At 52.6% G+C, this 24,851-nt stretch overlaps 1 protein-coding gene across 4 annotated transcripts in view; it reads left to right on the top strand.

Moving 5' to 3' along the window:
* Ush1c (Usher syndrome 1C) overlaps nucleotides 1–24,851 on the top strand; it is a 48,357-nt gene that overhangs the window by 15,353 nt on the left and 8,153 nt on the right. For 3 of the 4 annotated variants that reach the window (XR_260217.2, XM_005380389.2, XM_013512089.1), the window contains exons 5-15: nucleotides 2,772–2,880; nucleotides 2,983–3,007; nucleotides 3,196–3,253; nucleotides 3,749–3,843; nucleotides 5,109–5,193; nucleotides 6,112–6,171; nucleotides 6,317–6,373; nucleotides 6,671–6,813; nucleotides 7,766–7,831; nucleotides 8,091–8,215; nucleotides 11,319–11,392. Coding sequence is in view for 3 of the 4 variants with exons in the window: in XM_005380389.2 (XP_005380446.1) it covers nucleotides 2,772–2,880; nucleotides 2,983–3,007; nucleotides 3,196–3,253; nucleotides 3,749–3,843; nucleotides 5,109–5,193; nucleotides 6,112–6,171; nucleotides 6,317–6,373; nucleotides 6,671–6,813; nucleotides 7,766–7,831; nucleotides 8,091–8,215; nucleotides 11,319–11,392 (897 nt within the window). In the remaining variant the exon portion in view is untranslated. Of the gene's footprint in view, nucleotides 1–2,771; nucleotides 2,881–2,982; nucleotides 3,008–3,195; nucleotides 3,254–3,748; nucleotides 3,844–5,108; nucleotides 5,194–6,111; nucleotides 6,172–6,316; nucleotides 6,374–6,670; nucleotides 6,814–7,765; nucleotides 7,832–8,090; nucleotides 8,216–11,318; nucleotides 11,393–12,488; nucleotides 12,539–16,112; nucleotides 16,266–17,400; nucleotides 17,518–18,036; nucleotides 18,520–21,705; nucleotides 21,826–23,058; nucleotides 23,110–24,851 lie in introns of all 4 variants that reach the window. The other variant, XM_005380388.2, reaches the window with a different exon arrangement.

The raw sequence follows: 24,851 nt of genomic DNA, 5'->3' as shown, positions 1-24,851 counted from the left end.
TCTCCTCCTCCTCCTTGTCCGGCTCCTCTTCCTCCTCCTGCTTCTCCTCCTCATCCTGCTCCTCCTTCTCCTCCTGTTCCTCCTCCTCCTCCTGCTCCTCCTCCTCCTCCTTGAGCCTGCAGTGTTGTCTGTCCTGATAAAGGAGCCTCCAGCTACCTCCAGAGCTCTGGGGTGTTTGTTATCAACACCCCATCAAGCAGCCAAGCCAGGGGCTTTGAAGGGGCTCGAGTGCTTATGGTACAAGACATGGAGGGGGGTGAGGTGGAAACGGGGAGCTGACAGACATCGCTTTGTTCTCAATCCCTGTCTCACGGCTCGCCTTGCCGACCGCATCTGAAATTTCAGCCTCTTCATTATTTCTTTCCTCTGTGGCACATTTTCCAGCCCAGAAATGCAGCCAGAGACAAAAACATAATGAGCTCCTCTCTTGGCGTCGGCTGAGGCCCTCTTTTATGGGCGAGCTCTCCTCCTAGGATGAGTGTTTCTCAGCCGGCCCGATGATTGGGGCCATGCGGGCGTTTTAATGGAAATTACAATTTTACCCCCTCAGCTCTTTCTTGAGCTTATGAATCATCAGCCCTTTCTTGGGCCGATGGGCTCATCTCTCCTTTGTCCTGTTATCCCTCAGATCATCATGGTCCCCGCACAAAGGCCCTTTTGCAGAATTCTGCACCCAGCAAGAAGGAGAGGGAAGTTGATCCTGCAACCCAAGCTGGGGGGTGCTGTGGGAACCATTAGGCCTGGATCCTGAGCTAGTTCCCCTTTAGGAACAAGGCAGGGAACTTCACCCAGAGGAGCTTGGGGGAAAGGGCAGCATCCATTGACTCACCTGGGTTCATATTCCAGGGAGTGCTTGTACCTGAAGAAAGCTCCAGGAACATTCTGGAAGGCAAGGAAGGTTCAGACACAGCCTGGCTTGGCTGGAGATAATATGCTGCTTTGCCCTGTGAGGCCGGGTGCCCTGTAAGGGAGAGGACGGACCCTCCAGTAGGACCTAGGCCTAAGCCTCCATCCTACTATTCCTGTCTCCTGCTGGATACTTTAGATTTTTTTCAAGTTTATTCTGTCTTTACCCTTGTCCTCTGCCCTGCACAGGGCAGCCTGTGCTATACAACTTGTATGTTCTACGACTAGGAGATACTCTCTGTACCTTGGTTGTCACAGCTATAAAATGGACAGAGTAATCCCTGCCTTCCAGTGGTACTTGAGGGCTCTGACAGGTGGCAGAGATCCAGAGAGGGCAAGATGCAGGGATGCTTGCCCATGTGCCCCTCTTTTCTGTTTCCAGACACCAAGATAAGGCTTGAGTCAGTTAGGAAGACAGACATCCAATCCCAGCAACCCTGTTTGCTTACTGGGTGCCCTTGAGCAAGTCCCTTCACCTCTCTGAGCCTCTACTTCCTCCTCTGACTCACAGAGACACACATTCCTACCCCGCAGGGTTGTGAAAAACAGGTGCAAGGAGCTAGCTGGCTCCGCACTTTTTGAATCTAGCGTCCCCAGAATCTTGGGAGTCCCTATGTTTTGTGCCTTTTTGAGCCCTTGCCACTCCCGTCAGAGCCCTGAGAAGATGGGGGTCTGTGTCCTGGAGAGGAAGGGAGGTCCCTTTGGCAACAGTGACAAGTGACTCTTCAAGACCCTTGTAGGTTGGGAGGTGGACCAGAAGACCCTCAGAAGCAGGACTGGTTTCCAGGACCCAAATGCCTGGAGGACCAGCAACAGTATCCAGCAGGGGGCGCTGTCACCAGGGTCTGCACACAGGCCCCCTTTCTCCTGTCCTGTAGCCTAAACTACTATACGAAGAGGGATCTGAACAGGGTTAGGGTTTGGACCTAAGATAACAGCCGGGTCACTTATTGAGAGCCTGCTGTGTGCCAGGTACACATGGCTTTACATGCGTGAGTTCGCTAATGTTCCCAGCAACCACAGTATTCCCTGTGTTATAGATGGGGAAAACAGAGGTCACAGAGTTCATAAGAACAAAAGCAGGAGTCCGAACCCAGGACAGCAGATACTAAAGCCCTGGGCTCAGTCACTGTTCTTTGATTGCTCCCAGAATAGGAATTCAGAGGTCAGGGTCACGGCAAAGTTAGAATGTTTATCAAGTTTCCATAGAACGGAAAAAAAGGGATCGTGTTGGTGATGTGAGCTTGGCTGAGAGTCATAGATCCCCCCTGTACCTAGTTCCGGTGTTGTGGTGACTAACAGAGGCAGGGAGCCTGCTTCCCAGAGGTAGGGAGCCTACTTCCCAGGGGCAGGGAGCCCGCTTCCCAGGGGCAGGGTGGGATGCTGCATGCTGGGCAAAGGGTCACCCTTTGTGCAGACTCTGGAACCTAATGGTGCCCCAATGGGGTGAAAGGGGCACCACAGCGAGGGGACAGACTCCTACTTCTGGCTCTGCTACCCACCCACAGAGCCCCTCATCTCCCACCTTGGTTTCTCCATCTGTAAAATGGGACAAAAGGAATACGTGGAAGAGCCCCTTCCCAGGGGCAGGGTGGGATGCTCCTTGGTTGGAGCATCCTTGGTTTCTTGGTTTCTCCATCTGTAAAATGGGACAAAAGGAATACGTGGAAGAGCCCCTTCCCTTGGGATCCCGTAGGCTGATGGAGGCTGGATTGGTTGTGACAAGGTACCAGGTACATGTCAAGATCTACTCTGAGAGATTGTGTGGCTGTTGGTCCCTTCTCTGGAGAGCAAGCCACAAGCACCTGGTGGCGGGCCTGTCCCGCTACCTGACACCCCGATGCTCACTCCTCTCTGTGGCCCAGGTAGGTGATGAGATTGTCCGGATCAATGGATATTCCATTTCCTCCTGTACCCATGAGGAGGTCATCAACCTCATCCGGACCAAGAAGACCGTGTCCATCAAAGTGAGACGTGAGTGAGGCTGGGTGCGCTGGGTAGGCAGTGGGGTTCCCAGCTCCTGGGGGAAAGGGAGGGCTGGGGAGCCATCCTAACCCCAGTGCCTTTCTCCCACAGACATCGGCCTGATCCCTGTGAAGAGGTGAGCAGGACCCTCCACTGTGGCAGTCTTTTCCCGGTGACTCAGTGTCCTGGTAGGACACTGGGGCCTGGTTTTCCTGACCCTGGGCCAGTGAGGGCAAAGGATCCAGATGTGGCAGATCTGGACAAAGTGTGGTTCCTCAGACATTTTCCACTAACCGTTCCCCTTTTTCTTTTCCCCTCCATCAGCTCTCCTGATGAGCCCCTCAAATGGCAGTATGTGGATCAGTTTGTGTCAGAATCAGGGGTAAGGGCCAAGGCCACCTGTGATGGGGATTGGGTGGGGTGGTCTTCCTAGAGGGGTGTTAAAGGAGGATTTGCTCTAGAAAGGATTCTCTCTCTCTCTCTCTTTTTTTTTTTTTTTTTTTTGGTCTTTTTGAGATAGAGTCTCCCTAAGCCATTCAGGCTGGCCTTGAGCTCACTTTGTAGCCCAGGCTGGTCTCGAACTCACAACAATCCTCCTGGCTCAGCCTCCCGAGTGCTGGGATTACAGGCATGCGCCACCACGCCCTGCTATTAGAAAGGCTTCTCAAGAGCTTCACACAGGCCTCTGGGATACCTAGAAAGCCCCTCTAGGTGATGCGCCCTCAGCTGGCCCAGCTGTTACAAGCCCACACCCGGAGGGAGAGAGCGGCCATCTGGATTGTATGGACTCAGCAATGCCTGTTCTGAAGATCTGAGCTCAGGAGCCCACTTGCGGACACGTGGACATCTAGTCACCTTGCTTCTGTCCCCTCTCCAGGGCGGGCTGGGCAGCCTGGGCTCCCCTGGAAATCGGGCCAGCAAGGAGAAGAAGGTCTTCATCAGCCTGGTGGGCTCCCGGGGCCTTGGCTGCAGGTGGGTTGCAGGCACACCCTGGGGCTCCGCTGCGGCTGTAGACACCAGCAGGCCCTAATTCCTCTCTTCTTCCTCACTGCTGCTCCTGAGGACCTTTGTCCACTACTACATTTATCTGTTTGATGACGCTTCTTGGTAGCTGATTTCCTCTCTGAACTTCACAATTGCCGGTAGGCCCTGAGGGGCAGCTCTAACAGGTTCTATTTTATAGATGAGGAAATTGAGGCCCAGAAGCAGAGGTACTTGCTTTGGATGAGCACTCAAGTCACTGTAAAAAGATCCTGTCCAGCTGGTCATCTCTGTCACAGCTCCCTTTGTCCCTTGTGGCCTTCCTGTGGCCCCTCCCATAAAATGGAAATGCTAGAACCTTTCTTCTAGAACCTTCCTTCCTTCCCTAGCCAGGGAATCCCAAACAGGCCTAGGGCCATATCAGGAGCCCTTGTTAATGTGCTGCAGCCACTCACCTGTCGGTGCAGCCCTGCTCTGCCATCTACGAGCTACTTGGACCACAGGGACCAGCTACTTAACCACCCTGAGCCTCAGTTTCTCCTTCTATAAATTGGGGATAGTAATATCCACACTGCAGGATTATTACAAAGGACTTATAAGTGATTTTTAAAAAACCCTTCCCATTTAGGGAGATGACAGCCTTAATTCAGAAGCCAAACACATAAATGATTATAAGACAGGGTGACAGGAACTCTGATGGAGTCCTACATGCTGGGTCAGGGCTGGTAAAAAGGTTTCTTATCTGTAGCGTCTCTTAATCACTCAGTAGGTGGCCACCTGGAACACTTCTGCACAGGATTCGAAGGCTGGGCCCAGTTAGTGAGAAAGAGTGCTGTGATTGATTAGTGATGTCTGCCACAGATTTCAGCAGGAGGACAGCGCCAAGCATCATCCTTGCCATAGAGTTTTAGGAGCACTGAGGAGGAAGCAAGCAGCTAGCTGAATCTTGGGACAGAACAAGGGGTCTTATGAAAATGTGGCAGGGAATAGGATATCTTCTGAGTCATAAGGAATGAACCTGAAAGAGAAGGAACGGCACCGGTGGTATACTGATGAGGGGTTGGGTGGGGGATTACCAGCAGTGTACTGTGGCTGTTGCCCAAGGCAGGCTGGGAGTGAGATAGAAGTGGAGGCCTTGGGCCCTAAGCTTGTGGGTGAGATGTTTCCTGAACACTGGATACCCAAGCAGAGGGTGACAGGTGTGACACGGAGAACAAGCAGAGGGTAGAGCCTCACCCACTTTTCCCACCTCGCAGCATTTCTAGTGGCCCCATCCAAAAACCCGGCATCTTCATCAGCCAAGTGAAGCCTGGCTCGCTGTCTGCAGAGGTGGGGCTGGAGGTGAGTGGGCCGGGCTGGCCCTGGGGGCGGTGGGGTTGCCCATGGACCAGGCCCTGCCTGCCTACACAGCCTGCTCCTGAGCATCACTGGCTGATGAGTCCACCCCACGGCCCGCACAAGATGTGACAGTTGATTTCCTTATAGCTTTCTCCAGTTCTGAAAGCCATCAGCCCCGAGTTTGGGAATGTAGCAATAGCAGTCAGAGTTGACATTCTGTGTCTGCTTGCGGTGGGATGTCTGTCCGAGCCTTTTAGGCTTTACAAGAGCACTTAAGACTAGGCGCTGCTGTTACACCCATTTCACAGGGCAGGAAACTGGAACTCAGAGAAAGTATGTGATTTTTTTCAATATCATGTCCCTGGTGTAGGTGGGCTGGGTTTTATACCTGAGTGGTCTGATGCCAGAGCTGGAACTCTTAACCGCCCCCCTTGTGGACAAGTTACCCTTGTCTCTGTGTTTACAGTTCCCCTCCTATAAAATGGGAATGCTACAACCTTCCTTCTAAGGTTTTTGTGTGGATTAAATTAATTTTTCTATATGCCAGAGTTGTGCCAGGCACATAGTAAGCAATTAATGGATATTAGCTATTATAACTATTATGATGGTAGTAATCCAGCACAGCTTCTGCTAGATGAGAAACCCAAAGGTTCTTGTGTCTATTAACTGAGATTTGTATTGCAAATATCCTAATTTAGCCATGTAGTTAGCCTCTAATGGTGTAAGACTTGCTAGCCCATATACTAGTTATGGAGCGAGGAGTGCACGGATGAGCTTGAGATGCGCCGTCGGAGCTTTCCAACTGTTCTGCTTACTGGGAAGACCCAGCATCTGAGCCTTGTACCCTGGGGGAGCCCACTCTGCAGACAAGTGAGTGTGAGGGTGACTCACACACGCTAACCCTTCTCCGTTTCTTATCAGCCGGGGGACCAGATTGTGGAAGTCAATGGCATTGATTTCTCCAACCTGGACCACAAGGAGGTAAGATGTGCAGCCCTTACTCTCCCCCCACCCACTTCTAACACCCCGCCACCACCACCACGGCATCTAAAACCACCTGCTGTCTCTGCCTGGCTGCTCCGGTGTGTGTGTGAGGACCCAGCTGACTGTCCCCCTGTCCTCACAGGCCGTGAATGTGCTGAAGAGTAGCCGCAGCCTGACCATCTCCATTGTAGCCGGAGCTGTGAGTTCAGAATTAGATGGTGGGGCCCTCATGACCCCTGACCTCCAGCCCCAGCCCCTTTGACCCCTGATCTCTACCACTCACTTTTGGGCAGAGCCAAGGGGTGTCCTTCCTTGAAACTCTGACAGTAGAGGGAAGGGGTGTCTACCCAGCGAGAAGTTTGGGTCCAAGCCATGGGGGACTCAGAGCCCGATCCTGGGGACACAGCACCAAGAATACAGCCACATGTTGGCTCCCAGGGCTTAACAGTGGATACCCAGGTTCTCCAGGGAGCTGAGCCTCTTTTCTCCCCACCAGGGCCGGGAGCTGTTTATGACAGATCGGGAGCGGCTGGCAGAGGTGCGGCAGCGTGAGCTACAGAGACAAGAGCTGCTGATGCAGAAGCGGCTGGCCATGGAGTCCAACAAGATCCTCCAGGAACAGCAGGAGATGGAGCGGCAGTGAGTGGCAGGCGAGGGACCCAGACACCCTCTCTGACCCCCTTGGCCTCACCCCGCTTGTCTCCTGCCTCCTGCACCTGCCTTCCTCATCCACAGACCACCTGGCCCCTTCCTCCTTGCTGAGAGAATCCCTGATTTCCAGACTCCAGAGCTATGCAAAATGAGAGTCCCACCAGCCATAGCTAGCATGTGGAGGATCTACCATGTACTATATAGTTGGTGCTATATTAGGGCCTTGCTTATGTTACTTCATTTAATTCCCACAACAGCTCTGGGAGGTAAATAGTATTAACCTCTTTTTCAGGTGAGGAGGCTGAGCTCAGAGAGTGGAAGCTGCTTGTGTCCAAAGTCACACATGGCCACGCTGGGGTTCATATCCCAACAGTCTGCCTCAAGAGCCTGACAGCCCCCACAGGGCCACACACCTGTGGTGATAAGCCCTCCCCGCTAGGTGGTTGAAATAACGGACTGAGAGAATAACCTACTGTAAAATTCAAGTGCAGACACATTCTCAGCACTTAATACGTGCTTGAAAAAGGAAAGAGAGGCTATTCCCATCTCTCCCATCACAGAGTAACTGGGGGTCTCATGCCTGGTTAGCAGCCCCTGCTCTGCCCCAGCATCTGGTCCCTCCTCTGAGAGGACCTCACTCAGCCCAGGCCCTATCAGTCACTAAGAGCTTGGAGTACAAAGCGTGGAGAGCGGCCCTCATTTGGATCTGCCACCTGGCTCTTGTGGCACAGAGTCTGTGCCTGGCAGTGCCAGACAAAACCGCCCAGAGCCCAGGGCCTGGACTGCATTGGCTGGGTTCCCTGCACCCAGGCTGGTGCAGGCGTGCTTGAAAGAGGCAAGAGAAAACACAGAAAACTTTTCTCGCCTCAGGAGTCAGCCACAGGAAGAGTTAATTTTTCCTGTGTAGACTCAACCCTGCCAACCTGCATTTGTGTTGCAGAAGGAGAAAGGAAATTGCCCAGAAGGCAGCAGAGGAAAACGAGAGATACCGGAAGGAGATGGAGCAGTGAGTACTGTGGTCCATGTGTGGCCTTCCGGTCCCCTGGTGGATCCTCCTTTATTTGTAGCCATCCCATAATCCTGGCAAAGCCTGTCATCTCAGCGCAGCTGGGGCACAGCTTATGTAACCGGCTATTAGTTGAGCACACCGGCTCCAGGCACTGTCCTACTCTCCAGCCTCTTCCCGGGTTGCTCGGGTCCTCTGGTAGGCAGGAGGGGGGCTTGCAGAGGGTCTGACTCCAGTCACAGCCGTGGTCTCATTTCAGGATCGTGGAGGAGGAAGAGAAGTTTAAGAAGCAGTGGGAAGAGGACTGGGGCTCAAAGGAACAGCTCCTCGTGCCTAAAACCATCGCCACCGAGGTGCATCCAATTTCCCTTCGCAAACCAAAGTGTATGTATCATGCGCCGGGCATCTGAGGCTGCCCTTCTAGGGCCTGAGACTTCGGGAGCCAGGCAGAAATGCTGTCCTCTCTACCCACGGCCTCTGTCACCTCCCCAGGTGAACAGCCTGTGGTCCTCTGGGCCGCCTTTCTCTCATGGGGAGGCAGTCATTTGTCAGAGGCCGTCTAGCAGGGTGCCGGGGTGGGGGGCTCTGTCTGCCCTCCTTGCCTGGGGGGCCTGATTTATATAACTGCTCCCTCACAGCACACGTACAGATGGGCTGCTGGGGTACCGCAAGGGGATGGGGAGCTGTGCAAAGGTGGAACTGTGCAGAAGCGGAACTGGCTCGGCCAATGGTTACCCTAGTTTGTGGGTGTTGTGCTCACCTGGTTCTGAACAGGGGCTGGGGTGAAGCCAGCAGAGAGAAAGAGGAAGGAGCTCTGGTGGTCCAAGGTCGATGGGCACAGAGGGAGGAGCTGGCCTGAGTGCCCCTTCGCAATACCTGCCTGTGGGCTGCTGTCACCACTCCAGCGTGCAGGCAGGGAAAGGACGAGGAGATGGGTCTGAGCACCAGCTGTGGCCTGGTGACTGCACCATGTTGGTTCCTCAGCTCTCACCACCCTTCCCCTCTCCCCTCTTCATCAGCCCTGCGGTCTCACTTCCTGTTTCAATCCAGGTCCCCAACAACTGCTCTCCCATCCACCAACTTCTTTTTTTTTTTTTTTTTTTGGTTTTTCTCCGGTACCGGGAACCGAACTCACGACCTTGCGCTTGCTAGGCAGGCGCTTTTGCCGCTGAGCTAAATCCCCAGCCCCCCCATCCACCAACTTCTAACATGTGATTCAAGAAGCAGCCTAAACTCTCAGAACAAATGGGAGTCCCAGTCTCAGTCTCAGTCTCAGTATTTGTTCATGAGCTAGTGGGGGGCTCCAGGAGCAAGGCAATGTCTGGGCCGTGGCCATGTCAGTTCCAGCCTGGTTGGGTCTTCACCCAGCTGATGCGATTTACAATTGACATGGGCAGGCTCTGCGGCAAGAACACAGGGCCTGGACTTTGAGGGGGCTGAGAACCAGGGCTCCCCGTCTTTGCTGCCTGGCAGCCACTTGGGAAGCTCTGATAGTTCTGTCTCAACTTTGGATCATACCCAAACCTCAAAGGGGCATCAACTTGCCAACTCAAGCCACTAGGAATAAGAAAGAGCGTCCACTTCACCCTCCTGTCATGCACTACAGACGGCTCCCAGCGCAGTCCTTCCTGGCAGCAGGGCACAGTGTCATCTCATGTTCTCTCAGACGGACAAAGCTTGCTCTCACTAGCCTCCACCATGACATTCATTAGCTGAGGATGTGGCTTAAGCTAAATTCCTGGTGGACAATCCATGTTTTAGATGGGCAGCTAATTTGCTGCTGAGTGAAACAGGAGCTTCAGAAGGAGAGAAATCGATTTTAATTGCTTCTCATGAAACTCACCCTGGTCGATTTAGTACCGTCCAAAAAATTGGGTCTCAGCTTCACAAAAAACAAGCCCTCTCAGGAACAATAAAAACCCTTTCACTAGCTAGCTATTTATTTACTGCTTTTTAAGCAAATTGGATTTCTTGAATAAAAGGAGCAAGAATTTCACCTTTCCTCAAGATTTGAGTGTTCTGAGACAAGGCTGCAAAGCACCAGATTGATGGCCCCGGTCTCCCCTACTCTCCTGGGGCGACTGCTCTCACCTTCCATCTCCACACCACTCACAATTGAGTTCTCATCCAGAGATAAGTCAGGACAAGCCTGACTTTCTCAGTGTCTGCCTGTCTGCCCATTACCAGGAGGCTGGGACAGTCCGGGCCAGTAGGAGCCCGCCAGCCAGCCCCTCCGACTGCCCTGCAGCTCCAGGACCCTGTTGGCCAGCAGGTCAGACCTGACTCTGGCTTGTGGACCCTGCAATTTTGAGCAAACAGGAAAGAGCACGACCCATCTGTAACCTGGATCATGAGGTCACCCAGCCTAAGGATGTGGGTGGGACTGATTGCTCCCCCAACCAGCTGCCCCAGGGGCTCTCGCAGTTGCTTCTGCCCACCCATCCCTGGCCTAACCAACAGCACCCCGATATTCTTCTGAGCCCTCAGAGCTAGCATGTACTGACACAGAGACCCCTAAAAGACCTTTCCTTAGCCCAGGCAGTGGGGCGGGGTTGGAATGGAGTATCTTTATTAAGGACCCCAGAGCTAAAGGGGCCTTGAGGGGTGAGGTTGAAAGGAGATATTCCAACCTTCTGTCTCTCAAAGACCACCTTAACTCACCCCCCTCAGTAGACCTATAGTTTGGAAATTGAGGTTTTTCTATTTTCCTACCAAACCATGCATTAATACTGCGTGTTTCCCTTGTTTTATTAGCAAGCGAGCATCTTTTTGTTGGCAAGACAGCCTCAGTGTTCCAACTATTGAATAAATGTGATTCAAGCCAAAAAGCAAAGAAATTTAACGTACAGCCCTTTTCATAGGCCAAGAAAGCCTATGTAATTTAAAAGCCATTCAGAGGCAGGCTCGTACACCACCTACCAGAGTCCCAGAGAGACCAGAGGCCAGATTGGAAATAACTACCAAAAAAATAAATAAATAAATAAAAAGTAACTACAGTGATGGCATGCTAGTCTCTTTGCATGCACGATGTCCAAATTCCTGTTTTCCTAACTACATGTGCCCTGTTTGCCTGTGGGATCTTGCCACCACCTCAGGACATAGCTCAGACACCCCAGGCCCCAAGGAAAGGATGGAAAAAGAAGGCAAAAGGATCCATTCTACAGCAAGCCCTTGCCTTCACAGGGGTATAATGCCAGGTATTTCCATTCTCACCACACCTCCTAACTTTCAACCACCAGCCTGCAAAGTGGTTCTCATGCTGTTGTCAGGTCAGAGCTCTTATTGTTAGTCCATTTTACAGACAGAGAAACCAAAGCTACTGAGGTTGAAAGCGGTGCAGCCGGAGCTAGGCCTCTGTCCCAGCCCAGACCTCACAGCATCCCTGGAGGAAGCTGGTCTTAGGCTCTTGGGTTCCTTGGAAGCTCATCTGGCCTTCGCTCTCCCAATCCTCCTGGTTCACCAGCTTCTTCCTCTTTTCCTGGGGTAGATGATGAGGGAGTGGAGCCTGAGCTCGAGCCCGCAGACCACCCGGACGGAGGCACAGAGGAGCAGGGAAAGCAGGTTGGCGCCCCCGCTTCGCTCCCTGGCCTGGCTGCCCTGCTTGCCTTGCCCACCACCTCCTGAAGCAATGCACACACCAGGCTCTGAGGGGCCGGCACGTGGTGGGGACCACTGGAGCTTGTGAAGCTCCTCCAAGCGCTAACATAAAACTGTGACAGGACCTGTGGCCAGGCTGGTAGATCAGCAGGTGCACACCAGTACAAATGAACCTCCGATTTAAATATTTAAGTACTGCCCAAGCCCAAGACCCGCCTCTGCTTCTCTTGCGTCTCCCCCAAAACTCCCTAGGCCCCTCCCAGGTCCAGCATCTAGGGAGATGGTGCCTGGCCCACCAGCAGTTTCCAAAAGCATGTTCCAGCACTCAGATGGTCAAGGGTACGTGATCATTTATGCTGTGACTCCCAGCCCCAGGGGGCTCGGCTTTGGCTCATTGCCCTGCCAGGCTGTGGCCTGGGAGGAGGGGGGCTGGCCCTGCTTTTCTGTCCCAAATGGGGATGTGCTTTTCTGCAGATGCATCTTCTCCCCACTGCTGCTGGCACATTCTTCCTGCGCTGACCTGGCCCCTGCCTCTCTTGCCATGTTGAAAGCAGCCTACTTGTTCTGTGGTGTGAGACAAGACAGTTTTGTTCTGCCTGATAGCAATTCTAGGCAGAGACCCAGGCTTGCTTTTGTCTCAAGTCATTTTTTGGATGGAGGACCCAGGCATCGGCTGGAGAGGGCTTTTTCTCTCTCAACGGGGCTTTGTGTTTGGAGACCATGTCTGGGATTTGGAAAAGCTCATTCTTCCACAAGGAGTTTGCTCTCTGTTTTTCTGGCACTGACTTCTGAAGCCAGTATCCTGGGGAGGGGCATTGAGAGGGACTCGGAGCCTGGGAATGGGATGTTTCCCAGGTTGTCTTGGACCTGCTTCACCCCAGGCGAGGCCAGGTAAGTGGAGAATCAGGCAAAGGGTGCAGGGTTGTGGTTGGATCTGCCATTGCCACTGTTCATCTCACAAAGCCACACATTCTTTGGAAACCTCGCCCCCAGCTGCTGCCATGGAAGCTCTGGCCCAGCTGAACCATGTCTCACCATTCTGTTCTATGTGTTCTTATAGCCTTTGGGTGGTTTTACCGTTACGACGGCAAATTCCCAACCATCCGGAAGGTAGGACAGGACTGGGTGCTGTGCCAGTGTGTGGATGAGTTTGCTGTGGGGTGTGGCTTTTTTCAAACAGTTCTTTTCCTGTCTGCTCAGAACGGTGTGACCGGGCCTTTTTGCTTGGAAGGCTAATCGCTTCTGTCCCTCGTTGTCAAGCTGATGCCGCATGTCAGGGCACCATTGTAGAGGCTCTGCAGGATGTTCTTAGCATGAGGCCAGCCCGGGGACAGTCAGCCTCTGCAAGGGTCTGCACCAGCTCCTGTGGCACAAGCCAGGGGCAAGGAGCTTCTGCTTTCTTCTATCAAGTAGAACCAGGGCCCATGACCAGGCTGGGACAGTGTGAAACAGCAGTGTGGGTCACGACACTGAATGTGCCAGATGCAGATTGACTGACCACACAGGGGATTTGCTGCTTCCTTTGGGACCCGAACCACACCAGTCACAACCCTCTGCCGCGGCTGTCTCTGCGTGTGTCCAGGATCGTGCATTTTCCCAATCTCCAGAGCCTTTAATTTTCTCTCTAAATCTTATTGTAGCATCTCCAGGCCTCATAAAACTCTCTTGCCCTTCATCTTTCCTAAATCACTTTGGCATTTGATTATGAAAATGCCACTGTTAATTTCTGTGCATTTGACATTCAAGATGGCTTGATACTTGGAAAATAGGCATGGGCATAAATCTGAGTGAGCTGAATTGGAAATTATACCTTCACTGGCTCTCTCTGGTAAGAAGTTGGTCACCCAGAAGCCAGGCTACTAAAGATTGGTGACTTTGATGATCCATAACTTCTTCCTTCCTATAAAATGGGAGTATCAGGTGTGCCAGGAAAATCTTCTTCCTTTCTCCAATACGCTCCCATTAAGATAACAGCAATATTCCTGACATAGGTTAACAGCAGATTGTGACTTGTATAGCAGTGAATAAATTTAGGACAGAGCTTCTTGGAGATTTTTTTCCAGCATTATCTTGGTTTCACAAAGCACTTGGTCTCTTAAGACTGTTCTTTTCATCTTACAGGCTGATTCCTGGCTTAGAGTGGCTCACGGAGTTAGGTTATTAATTGTTCCTACACAATATCTCTATTAGAACTCAAATAGACAGAAACACACACACACACAGTGAGATTTCACTGGAAAAAAAAGTAGTAAAAGGAGACAGGTGGACCAAACCCTTTCCAGGCCTTAACAGCTGTGCAGATGTGAAAGAGCTAGACTGTCTTGCGCGTACATATCACAAATGACATCACTTGAAAGTTCCCATTGGTAAAGAGATAGTGCTGGTTGCCCCTTTTTCATTAGTTCTGTCATTCCGGAAACAGCTGGTATTTTCGTTTTTGTTTTCATTTCCAAAAGAGAGAACAATTGCTCTTAGGTAGAAGCAGCAGCACATTACCATCTGCCTTTCCTCTCAGCTTGGACTGAGAAGAATGTTTGCCGTGGATTTAAAGCTGACAGCTAAAAGGACAACATAGGCATATCCCTCACACTGGCTCTGGAATCATTATCACAGTGACTAGAGCCATGGAGAAGCTTTTTCTCCCAGCAGCTGAAATACTGAGTCCCCACATAATGCAAGGAGGTGTCTTGGCCAAGACCCTCCATGCACAAAACCCCCATTCTCTGAAAACAGAAATATTCAGTGTCTCTATTACCACCCTCACAGTGGGACCTTACAGGACTCAAGGCCTCCGGTCTATGGCACCACAAAGCCTATGCCGGGACCTGGAGGATTCCTGGTTCTGGCTAAGACCTTTCATCAGAACTGCTTGAGTAAGTCATGCAGAGCCGTTCTGCTTGCAGGATCCCAGTATGGCAGGGGAGAGAGACGCCCACACTATTAATTAGTGCATGGAGGCAGTAGAAGTTCCGTAGGCAGTGCTGTGGGGCACCCTGGCCTCCGTGTCTCTAAGCAGGTGCTACTTCATTGGGGATGACAGAAACTGTGTGTTGTCAGCCTGCCCTACCCAGGAGTTTGGCTCTAAAATCTTAGTACTGATTTTTTTTAAACCAATAGGAAGGCCACTCCTATCACGGTGATCCCTGTGCAAGGCAATGCCCTTATTCTAGCAAGCTGCTACTAGGCAGGATGTTTCTAGCTCCCCTTGGAGAATTGCTGTCTGAATCTCTAACATGATGGCAGGAATTCATCTCTCAAGTGAGCTAAGAGTCCAGTGAGCAGGGTAGGCAAGGAACCAAGGAGGAGAACCAATTGCTCAGCAGGCTCATAGACTGCTCAGGAAGTGGGTCCCAAAGGTGACCATTTCCAAAGCATATTATCTATGCGTGAAGTGGGGGTCATCTTTACAGGTTAGTAGAATAGGGTGAACCGGTCAGAGGTCTGTAATGACCTACTATTCCTCCAGCTGTGAATAGAATGTGTGCGTTCATTGCTGAGAAATCCAATTCCTTATCCCTAGCCTTGGTTGCTGAGATGACTTAGGAAGCCCAAGAGCAGGACCCAGGAAGGCTTGTTAGAGGCAGGGGCAAGCTCAGTGAATAGGGAGGTTCTCCCTTGTGCCCAGAATGTTGGCTCTCTCTGCTCCCCTCTCCTGAGTGCTGTGTGTGATGGGGGCTGACTCTCCCTCCTTCGCCCTCAGCTCATCAGGGCACAGTCAAAAAACTGGGACCTGGAGACCAAGGTCCAAATCCTGGCACCATCACTTACTAGACATCTGACACTGGGTGAGGGTCACCAGCTCTCTGAGCCATGGTTCCTTCATCAAGGGAATGGAACAATATGTCCATAGGAGATAAAGCTAAGTAAATCCCTTGGCTTATAGAAAGTAGGCTCTGTGTATCCGATTCCAGTAGGATCTGATTTCCCTTCACCACCCTCCCAAATCCTTCTGAACTCTGACCAGAGTAAAGCACTTGCCCTTCCTCTGCCCCGCCCTTGCCTACATCTCTCAGGCATGCAGTTTCCAGTTTCCAGTCCTCGGCTGAGTGGCCCAGGTTAGAGGGAACCCTTGGTTCAGACTCTCCAGGATGGAATAACTCACACATTGCAGCAAAATCCAGTGTCCTTGGCCCTGGGCCACAGGTCTGAGACTGCTCCCACCTCCTCTTGCATGGGAAAGGATCTCTGAGGATGAGATTTTCCAGCTCTCCCAGATTTCTTCTAGAGTGGCCCAGAATGCATCTCTGGTATCTGATCCACCTTTCTCTTGAGATGCTGGAGAAGAAATAAATACAATACCTTTTATTTAGACAGCACTTTGAAGTTTACAGAGCCCTTTGATAGATGCTATTTCACTGGCAAGTATTTCCCCTTTAGAGTCAAGGGGAATCAGGCTCAGAGAGGTGAAGGAACTTAAGTGAAGATCACACAGATGGCTACTGAACTAGTAATCCAGTTCTGGCCGGTGAAGGAGTGTGTCTCCCACCCTGCAGCAGGTAGCAGTGGCCTGCTTGTCCTAACCCCTAGGTCGGATGTCCAGTGCAGGGAGGCAGAGCTGTGGGTGGGGCTCAGCCTGGAGGGGTTGCCTCGTGTTGTCTGAGGACTGGACGCTACTCGGTGTGCTGTTCTAGTATCCACACTGCCTTGTAACCCTTATCATATCAACAATGCCGCCTCTGCTCAGAAAGGCAAAGATAAGAAGAAAGCCAAGTATGACAGCTTGCAGGAGTTGAGAAAGAATAAGAAGGAACTGGAGTTTGAGCAAAAGCTTTACAAAGAGAAGGAGGAAATGCTGGAGAAGGAAAAACAGCTAAAGATCAACCGGTTGGCCCAGGAGGTATGTGCCCTGCTCACAGCCCAGCTGATCACCCCTGGGAAACACTTTGGCTGTCCCTCACCACACTGTTGGGGACCAGCTGGAGTTGTTCTCCCAAGATGGGCTCCAAAGATGGCTTCCTCTCTCCCCATCTGGACAATAAGATCATCCCACCTTCCCAGAGTTACCTGCCACCCACTTCTGGATTTGATGCATGTTTGAGCTGGAGACTTGCCTACTGGCTCAGGATATGAGCCCAAGGCTAAGCCCTCTGCCTAGTTTGAAGATCTGAAGCTAGCCTTCCATTCATCTATCTGGAGGTCTTCAACAGTCCGGCCCCATACCCAGTTTATGAGTCCAAGTGCAGGTTTCCCCAGGCTGGCTTGGCTCGGACTATGTGGGCTAAGGCTAACCCTTTCATGCAGGTGCTAAGTCTGAAGCCATCCCCAACTAATCAGGCTGTGAGTCTGAGGCTGCTCCCACCCACGGGGGTGTGTCTGAGGCTAGACCTCTTTAACCTGGGAATGTGTCTAAGACTTTCCCCTGCCAGACATGTCAAAAGCAATCTTGTGGCATGAGCAGTTGTTATTTCCTAGGTAAGGCAATCGGCCTTAACTCCCCAGCTGCAGAGATACTCTTTCTGCTTCTCTTTAATGCTTTCATGAATCAGAATGCCAAGCTGATTAGATTATAGAGCCAGAGAAGTTCTGGAAAATGTGAAAAGCATTAGGTCTGGCATTAGAAACGAATTAGCTTCAAAATTAAAAATAAGATTCAACTTGTGCTTCTGAGGACAAGGCAGCCTGCAGCGGGGAAGAAGACAAGTTCAGTCCTTGGAATTCACAGGGAGGCTACAAAAGGACCCCTCTTGGAGAATCAGAAAAGTCTCTGGGTTCCTGGAATGCAAGGGTCCAGCCAATCCCATGCAGCACCTAAGCCCTTCCTCCGATTTTGCTAACAGATTTCTTAGGTCAGCTTCCATCCCGTCCCCTCTTCCCCCTGTTCTGCCTTGTGGGGGCCAGGTGGAACACGCCCTGTTTTTTTCTAGACAAGTGACAGCCTAACTGCTCTGGGGCTTTTAGCGAAGTGCTTCCAGGTGTTGGCTGCTCGTGTGATTCAGGTGCCCTGTGTCTCCTCCTTTGGTCCTGGGTCCCAGGTATCTGAGACCGAGAGGGAAGACCTTGAGGAATCCGAAAAGACTCAGTACTGGGTGGAAAGGCTTTGTCAGACGCGACTTGAGCAGATTTCCTCTGCTGATAATGAGATCCCAGAGGTAACAGTGCCCTTCTTTCCACAAAGACCCTCCTGCTGCCTCCAGAATGACCCACCCTGGAGACGGTGGAGGCATATTGGTCACTAGCAGGGGTCACCCATTCCACTCTCCAGGGCCCACTCCACCAGCCCCTCCCCCTCCCTCTTGGGGAAGGGAAACATGTCTGTATTGGGGATGGGAGACGTGTCTCAACTTCTGTGCTTATCTCCAGAGTGACCACTGTGTTCCAGCTGGTCTGAGACGGTCCTAGTTAGGCCTGTTGTCCTACCACAATTATTAAGAGCTTTGCTCACCTACTCAAGTGTGTTCTGGTTGAAAGGATGAACTACCCGACCACCTTAGCTACCACTCAGATGACACAACTTGGGCCTATCCTGTACCATGTGGCACCCAAGGTTCTAGTGTGGAGGAGGGGGGTCTCTAGCAGCAAGGGAAATAGGGTAGAAGAGAATGGTACCCAGTGTGCTTGAAGTGATGTGCTAGTCAACAGATAATCACAGCCTTCCTTGCAATCCCCAGATGACCACAGGACCCCCGCCTCCCCCACCTTCCGTGTCCCCCCTGGCCCCACCCTTGAGACGCTTCGCAGGTGGCCTGCACCTCCACACCACTGACCTGGATGACATCCCCTTGGACATGTTCTACTATCCCCCCAAGACTCCCTCAGCCTTACCTGTGATGCCCCACCCTCCACCCTCCAACCCTCCTCCCAAGGTTCCCGCACCCCCTGTGCTTCCATCCTCAGGCCACATGAGTGCCTCATCCTCACCCTGGGTACAGCGCACTCCACCCCCCATCCCCATCCCACCCCCTCCATCCATCCCCACCCAAGACCTCACTCCTACCCGCCCATTGCCCTCGGCGCTGGAAGAGGCGCTGGGCAACCACCCATTCTGTGCTGGGGACGTGGGCAATGGATCAGAGGACTGGGAGGCAAAGAACCATGGTGGGAAGCCCAGCAGCTCCCCTGCCCCTGAACGGAGCTTCCCACCTACCACAAAGGTACCTGCATGCTATGCTTAGAAGCAGAAAAGTGGGGAGGGCTGCTGTGCCTCAAGTCCTCCGCTGCCCATGTGCATGGAGACAGGAGGAAACAGCATCTCACCCCGTTTTCCAGGAATGACCCCAACCTGCATGTGTGGGCTCCCCGCATGTGTACCGTTCCAGGTGGGTTTGCAGTGCTGTGTGTATGGTGAGTCGCCGGGGCACGTGGGGTGAGCCCCAGCAGTGTCTGCCCAGGTTGGTTGCTCTCTCTGAATAATGTGGACTTGGAACTTGCAATGTGGTACTTGAAGATTGTGTTCATGAATAGCTAACTCTGGATCAATCGGTCATTTCTTTTTTTTTTTAAATACTAGTTTGTTTATTTATTTATTTACTTACTTATTTATTTATTGGTGTTTTTGAGACGGGTTCTCACTATGCAGTTCACGTTGGCCTTGAGCTCACTTTGTAGCCCAGGCTGGTCTCAAACTTACAATGATCCTCCTGCCTCAGCCTCCCAAGTGCTGGGATTACAAGCGTGTGCCACCACGCCCAGCAATTCGTCATTTCTTGATAGTATTCCAGTAAGCCCTGAATATGGGAAATGACTCCTTGGTTTAACAGGAAAAGTGGAGTGACAGGGGGATTTATTGAACCCTGAAAATGAAGTGACAGCACTGTCCTCAGCAGTATTTCCCACATCACAGCGTCATTTCCCATGGCACTAGCCAACCACACTTGCCTGAAGTGTGATACTCAGAAATTTGTGGCCCACATCCAGCCACATGAAAAATGAAGCCAGAGTTCATGGAAATCTCCCAATTTACTATTAAAAGACTAAGGATGTTTTTCCTGGATGTCAGGAAATTGAACGGTGATCTTCTCCAAAAGGCCTGTTTCTTATTAATTATTCTTTATCCAAAGACTGTTTTGGGAGAGGCGATTAGTGAGGAAGACAAAAACTTTGATCCCAGGAAGAAACAAAGTACTGTATTGTTTTGCTCCCTGAGCCATGGGCCAGGCAGGGTGCGGGGAAGTTGGGGAGAGGGTGGTCAGTAGCACCTTACCGGTGGTTTTTATTGCCCTTCCCATTCGAGTTCTCTGGAGCAAGGGAGAAGTCTCTCTGCTCCCCGGGAGCCAGTTTGTAGTTGGCTGGGTTAGCCCGGTACAGAAGGCCGCATCCCCCTCTGTAAGTGGCCACCACTAACATAGGCAGTAGCTTTTCCCCAGCAAGTTTGATTCTGCAGTCAGAGACTGAGCCCTGCCTTGTGCCTTTGGTCTGAGGAGCGGAAGGGAGCATGCCTGAGCCTTCTAGAACCTCACCACCCAAAGAGAGAGCAGCTACCCGTGCAGGACTTTGCTGCAAAGTAGGCCTCAGCCATGCACTGCTGGAGGCGTTCATTCCAATGGGAGGCTGAAGACACCTCAGGGCTTATGAGCTGAGCCTTGAGGGATGTGATCCATGAGGATGGAAGGAAGGGTGTCGCGGGTGCGGGGGACATATGGATGGCAAGGAAGGACAGCAAGGAGTCAGGCTGCCTGGGCTTGAATCCTGGCTTCGCCTCTCACTGGCAGGTGACTTTAGGCATGTGTCACTCCGTGCGTCTGAACCTGGGCCTCCCACTCTGTAAAAGAGGAATGCTAGTGGCAACTAGCTGTTATGAGAGTCAAACAAGGTAATGAAGAAACGCCGAAAACAAACACAGGAAGAGAAGCCCACGAGTGCATTCTAAGCTATCCTGAGGAGGGAGGCAGGCAAGTAGGAGATGTCCGGTGGACACTAGCTATGGTTAGTAACAGTCCACATACAAGTAAATCTGATGAATCTGCCAGAGCAGACAGGAAGTCATCTCAGGAAACTTCAAGGCACAGTCAGAATTCCAGATGGGCCACTCTCTACATCCCTTCCACGTAAATTCTTAAGTGACGTCAAAGCCATAGCTGTGCCTGACATGAGGGCCAGCTGCTGCTGTTTGGCTGCTTCGTCCTGCCCCGTCCAGCACTCTGGCCCTTGTCCCACCTGCCCTGCCCAGTCTCCTCCTCCCCACGTGCCCAGCAAGGTGTCGTCAGCGCTGCAACTAGTGACAACACGTCCACACAGTCCAGCCGCCAGCAGGGCTCAGGTAGAGGAAACAGATGCCTGTGTCAGCTTGACACTGTGCCAGCCACACCAGCACCTGCCTGAGGGAGGTTATGAGGGCCCAGTCTACCGATCCACAGGCATCGTCTGGTATGCCTGCCAGACTAGTGGGTCATTCATTTAGTCAGTCAACACACGTTCCCTGAACACCTACTATATGCCAGACACTGTGCTGGTTGCTGGGAACCACCACTAGATGGGCAGCCATGGTCCTTGGACAAGATAGCCTGATGGGAAAGAAAGACAAGTTGGCAGGCAGTGACCACAGCATTGGCGGAGATGTTGGGTGCACAGGTGCAGTGATGAGATGCGGGGATGGAAAGGCACTGTGACCAGGGCAAGCAGAGCAGAAGGAAGGAGCATGTGCAAAGGTCCAGGACAAGCCAGCCTGGCATTTTAGTGGCTAAAGTCAAGCAGTGGGAGGAGGCTCGAAGGAGTAAAGGGTGAGGCTGAAAAAGAAGGCAGAGAAAATCATGGGCTTTGGGGGTCAAGCCGAGGGGCTCATTAGTCAATATGAACCTCTCAAAGGGTTGTGGTGGGATTGTGACCTGATCCGGCACGTCTTTCTTGCTCACATGGGCTAACGTAAAGCGGACAGGTGGTATTAGTTCCCCCAGCGCTGCCTTTACTGGTCCTCACCCTATGGTCTCTGGACACTCTGCCCAAGCCAGTGGAAAGAGCAGATGCCTTGTACTACCATCCAGGGACTGGATTATGGCTGGAAGAGACTGCCCTTTAAGGGAGGGGACGCTGGATGGCCTCTGTGGCCGTTGAGAGTCTTGTAAGTGTACGCTCTGAGTGACACGGCTGACAGGGCTCCAATCTAGGCTCTGGTTCAAGTGACTGATTCTGTAGACTGCTCAGTAGTTTCTGTGGCCTCGGGTCATGCTGTGGCCAGTGCACTTCTCATCTCTGTGCCAAAGGTCACACTCAGGACCTCCGCAGGATAAATAGACAGACCGGGCAGGCTCGCATGTGCATGGAGTGAGCTTGCATGCGTGCCATGACCTACCTCGCCCCCCCACCATGACTTCACATGATCTCTCTTCAACTAACACCTGTAGACATTCTGCCCAAGCCCGCAGCCCCCACGGGGCCCTGGCGTGTCCACCATCTCCAAACCTGTCATGGTCCACCAGGAGTCCAACTTCATCTACAGGCCAGCTGTGAAGTCTGAGATCCTGGTAAGCCCCGTGGGGTCCCCTCCAGGGTGTCTCCAGAGAATCAAACCAGGACCACGTCTCCTGGGTTCTGCTGACCCTGGAGAGAGAGAATGGGGTCATCTTGTCACCTTCTCATTGACCAAGAGATGAGTCTACATGTATGTAGCGGGCGGTGACCTGCCCAGTGGAATCCTGCTGCTGCTTGACCGCACAGCCTGGGGATCCACCTAAAAGTGACAATGTAAACAGCTAAGGCTCAGTGAGCGCCTGCCCTGTTCCAGGTGCTGCGTGGTCTCATTGAACCCTCACAATAGACCAGTGACATGGCTTCTGCTGTCATCCTGTTTAACACTGGAAAGAACTGAGGTTAAAGTGGTCGTCCAAGGTGGCCACTGGACTTACTGGTTTTTTTCCCCCTTGTATTGGCAATTGAGCCCAGGGCCTTCACACTGAAAGCTACATTCCCCAGCCCTTTGTATTCATTTATTTTCTTTTTAAATTCTGAGATAGGGTCTTGCTAAGCCTGGGCTCAATCATGTGATCCTCCTGCCTCAGCCTCCCAGAGTGCTGGGGGATCACAGGCGAGCACCACCACACCTGGCTTGGATTCACTACTTAGTCTCGAGTTGCTTGGACTCCAAAGCCGTGCTCTTACCCACTTTGCCGCCTTGCCAAACCCTGTAGAGATTCCATTTTCTCCGGGCCTCTGCACCCCAGGCCTTAGGTGGGGAACTGGCCCAGGCAGATACCCTTCCCTCTCTGTTCTCTTCTCCCTCCCTGAGCCGAGGATTCCAGGGTGCGTTCTGGGGGTCATGGGCAGGTCTCCCACCCCAGGTCCTCATGGTCAGGAGATCTGGGGCTCCCATCCAAGCTGGGAACAGCAGCACTTTTATTCCTCCTTCTAGGAAACCCTATCCAAATGTCAGGATGGGACAGCTCCATACTTATTTTGAGCTTTAGCTGTCTGGGCAGCTCCCCGAAGAGCAAAGGTCACGCTCCTGAAACAGCCTGCTCATGTGTCCCAGTCCCATTCTGTCGTTAATGGCAGGGTGGTACCCGCTTGACTACAACTGGGCAATTGCTGAGTCCTTGGGGGGGGGGGCGTTGGCATGGCGTTGAGCACACCCCTGAATCAGGTCACATCTATCAGAGCAAGGACAGGGTGGCCACAGGCTGGCAGGCACAAGGCCTGCCACCAGGGGGCAGACAAGACCGATTTTTAATATGTGGTGGGGACCTTTTTTTTTCCGGCAGCCGCAGGAGATGTTGAAGAGGATGGTGGTTTATCAGACTGCATTCCGACAAGTAAAATGCGCCCCGTCATGTGCCTGGTCCCCCTGTCACCCGTCCATCCTGTTGTGCCTTATTTCTTTCTCCCTGGGAGTGCTGGCTGGTTCCAAAGCTGCCCAGTGTCATCTGCCAGAGAGCTTCAGGGCACAGCAGGCCTTATACCTCTGGCAGGAGTTGGGGGGCAGGTGTCCTATCAGATCCTGTGCTCAAGCCCAGAATGCCACAAGGCAGCTAAGAGGCACAGGCAGAAGGAACCCTCAGGGGGCCGTAGAGGCCAGGATAGGCCCTGGCTGCAGCCCTGGGAGAGAAGGAAGGCATCTCTTGCACCTTCCCTGTCTGTCTCCTCCAGGCCTATCACAGCTTCGCCAAACCCCACAGCTCCAGAAGGAAGTGGCCGCCTGGCTCCTCCACCTGCCCGGGGTACAGAGGTCCTCGCAGGTGTCTGGGTGGTGTTGGGCCTGCGGCCGCTGGCCCCTACACCTCGCCTCTGGGCTGTGTGTCCAGAACCAACCACTGCATTGGCTATTTCACCACTAACAAATGGCACCCAGCCCTGGCTTCTTCAGCCCCTCCAGCTCACAGGCTGATGACATAGGAGGGGAGCAGAAGAAGCTGCTCCCAGTTCAGGCCCAGGAGTGACAGGTGACAGCTAGTCTTTGGAAGCATACAGTGCCAAGAACTGCTTTTAACTGTGCTATGTATATTAGCTCGCTTGATCTTTACAACTGCCTGGGAGGCAGTTGCCATTATCTTCCTTGTTTTATAGGTGAGAAACAGAAGCAAAGAGACTTGGAAATGTGCCCATGATGGTATAGCTAGGGTACCAGGAGGCCGAGCTCTGCAGTCTGCTCTTAAATGCTGTTACCTGCCTCCCAAACTCTGCCACTGCCAGATAGGCATCACATCGGGGAGCCTGGTGGTTTGAGACAGCCCTAAACAGAGAGAAGTGCCAAAGGGAGGTGTCTGAGGCTCCTGGCTTAGGGTCACAGCTTGTTCCCCTTCTCGATGGCTGGATGACCGTAGGCATGAATGTCACCTGGCTGGGCCCAGGAATGATGCGTAGAGCCTTCTCTTGAAGGACCAGCTGGCTGCAATGGCTTGTGGTCTCTGATTCACATAAGGTACAAGACCAGCTCTCTTGGGGCTGGGGATTTAGCTCAGCGGCACAGCGCCTGCCTGGCATGTGCGAGGTGGTGAGTTCGATTCCCAGTACCAAACAAACAAACAAACAAACAAGACCAGCTCTCTGCGCCATCTCAGAGAACAGATCCTCAGGGTCAGGCCCCCAGTGCCCAGCTCTCCGGATGGAGCAGCCAGGGGCAGGCAGGCCCTCATTGTAGGATCGTGGCCATAGACCCCATCACGCATGGATTTGTAGCGTGTGACTTGACACCCACATCCCAACCTGGATGTAGGCCCAGACCTCTGTGGGGCTGAGCCCGGCGAGTGAAGGGTACTGAGGAGGGGTGTCAGAAGGATGCCCAGGGAGCCATGTGCTGATATTTGGCCTTCCTCTTGTGTCAGAGCTTGGGGACTATATGCTGGGCTTTGCTTGTAGCCTCCCTAGAACACTGATCACAGGCTCTGAGGGATACTTGCTGCGACCCACGCTCTTGCTGTGCATGTGAGGCTGTCACAGGGCCCTCCCTGCTTGGCTCCCACCTTCCCGCGGGGACGAACCTTGGCTTTGCTGTCCTCACTCAGTCTTAGCATCCCGGCCCTCCGGCCTGTGACGCCCCTCACTCTGCCTTCTGCCT

This window comes from Chinchilla lanigera, unplaced genomic scaffold (assembly GCF_000276665.1).
Source record: "Chinchilla lanigera isolate Chin_1 unplaced genomic scaffold, ChiLan1.0 scaffold00013, whole genome shotgun sequence".
NCBI lineage: Eukaryota > Metazoa > Chordata > Mammalia > Rodentia > Chinchillidae > Chinchilla > Chinchilla lanigera.
This window is presented reverse-complemented; position numbering and strand designations above follow the sequence as displayed.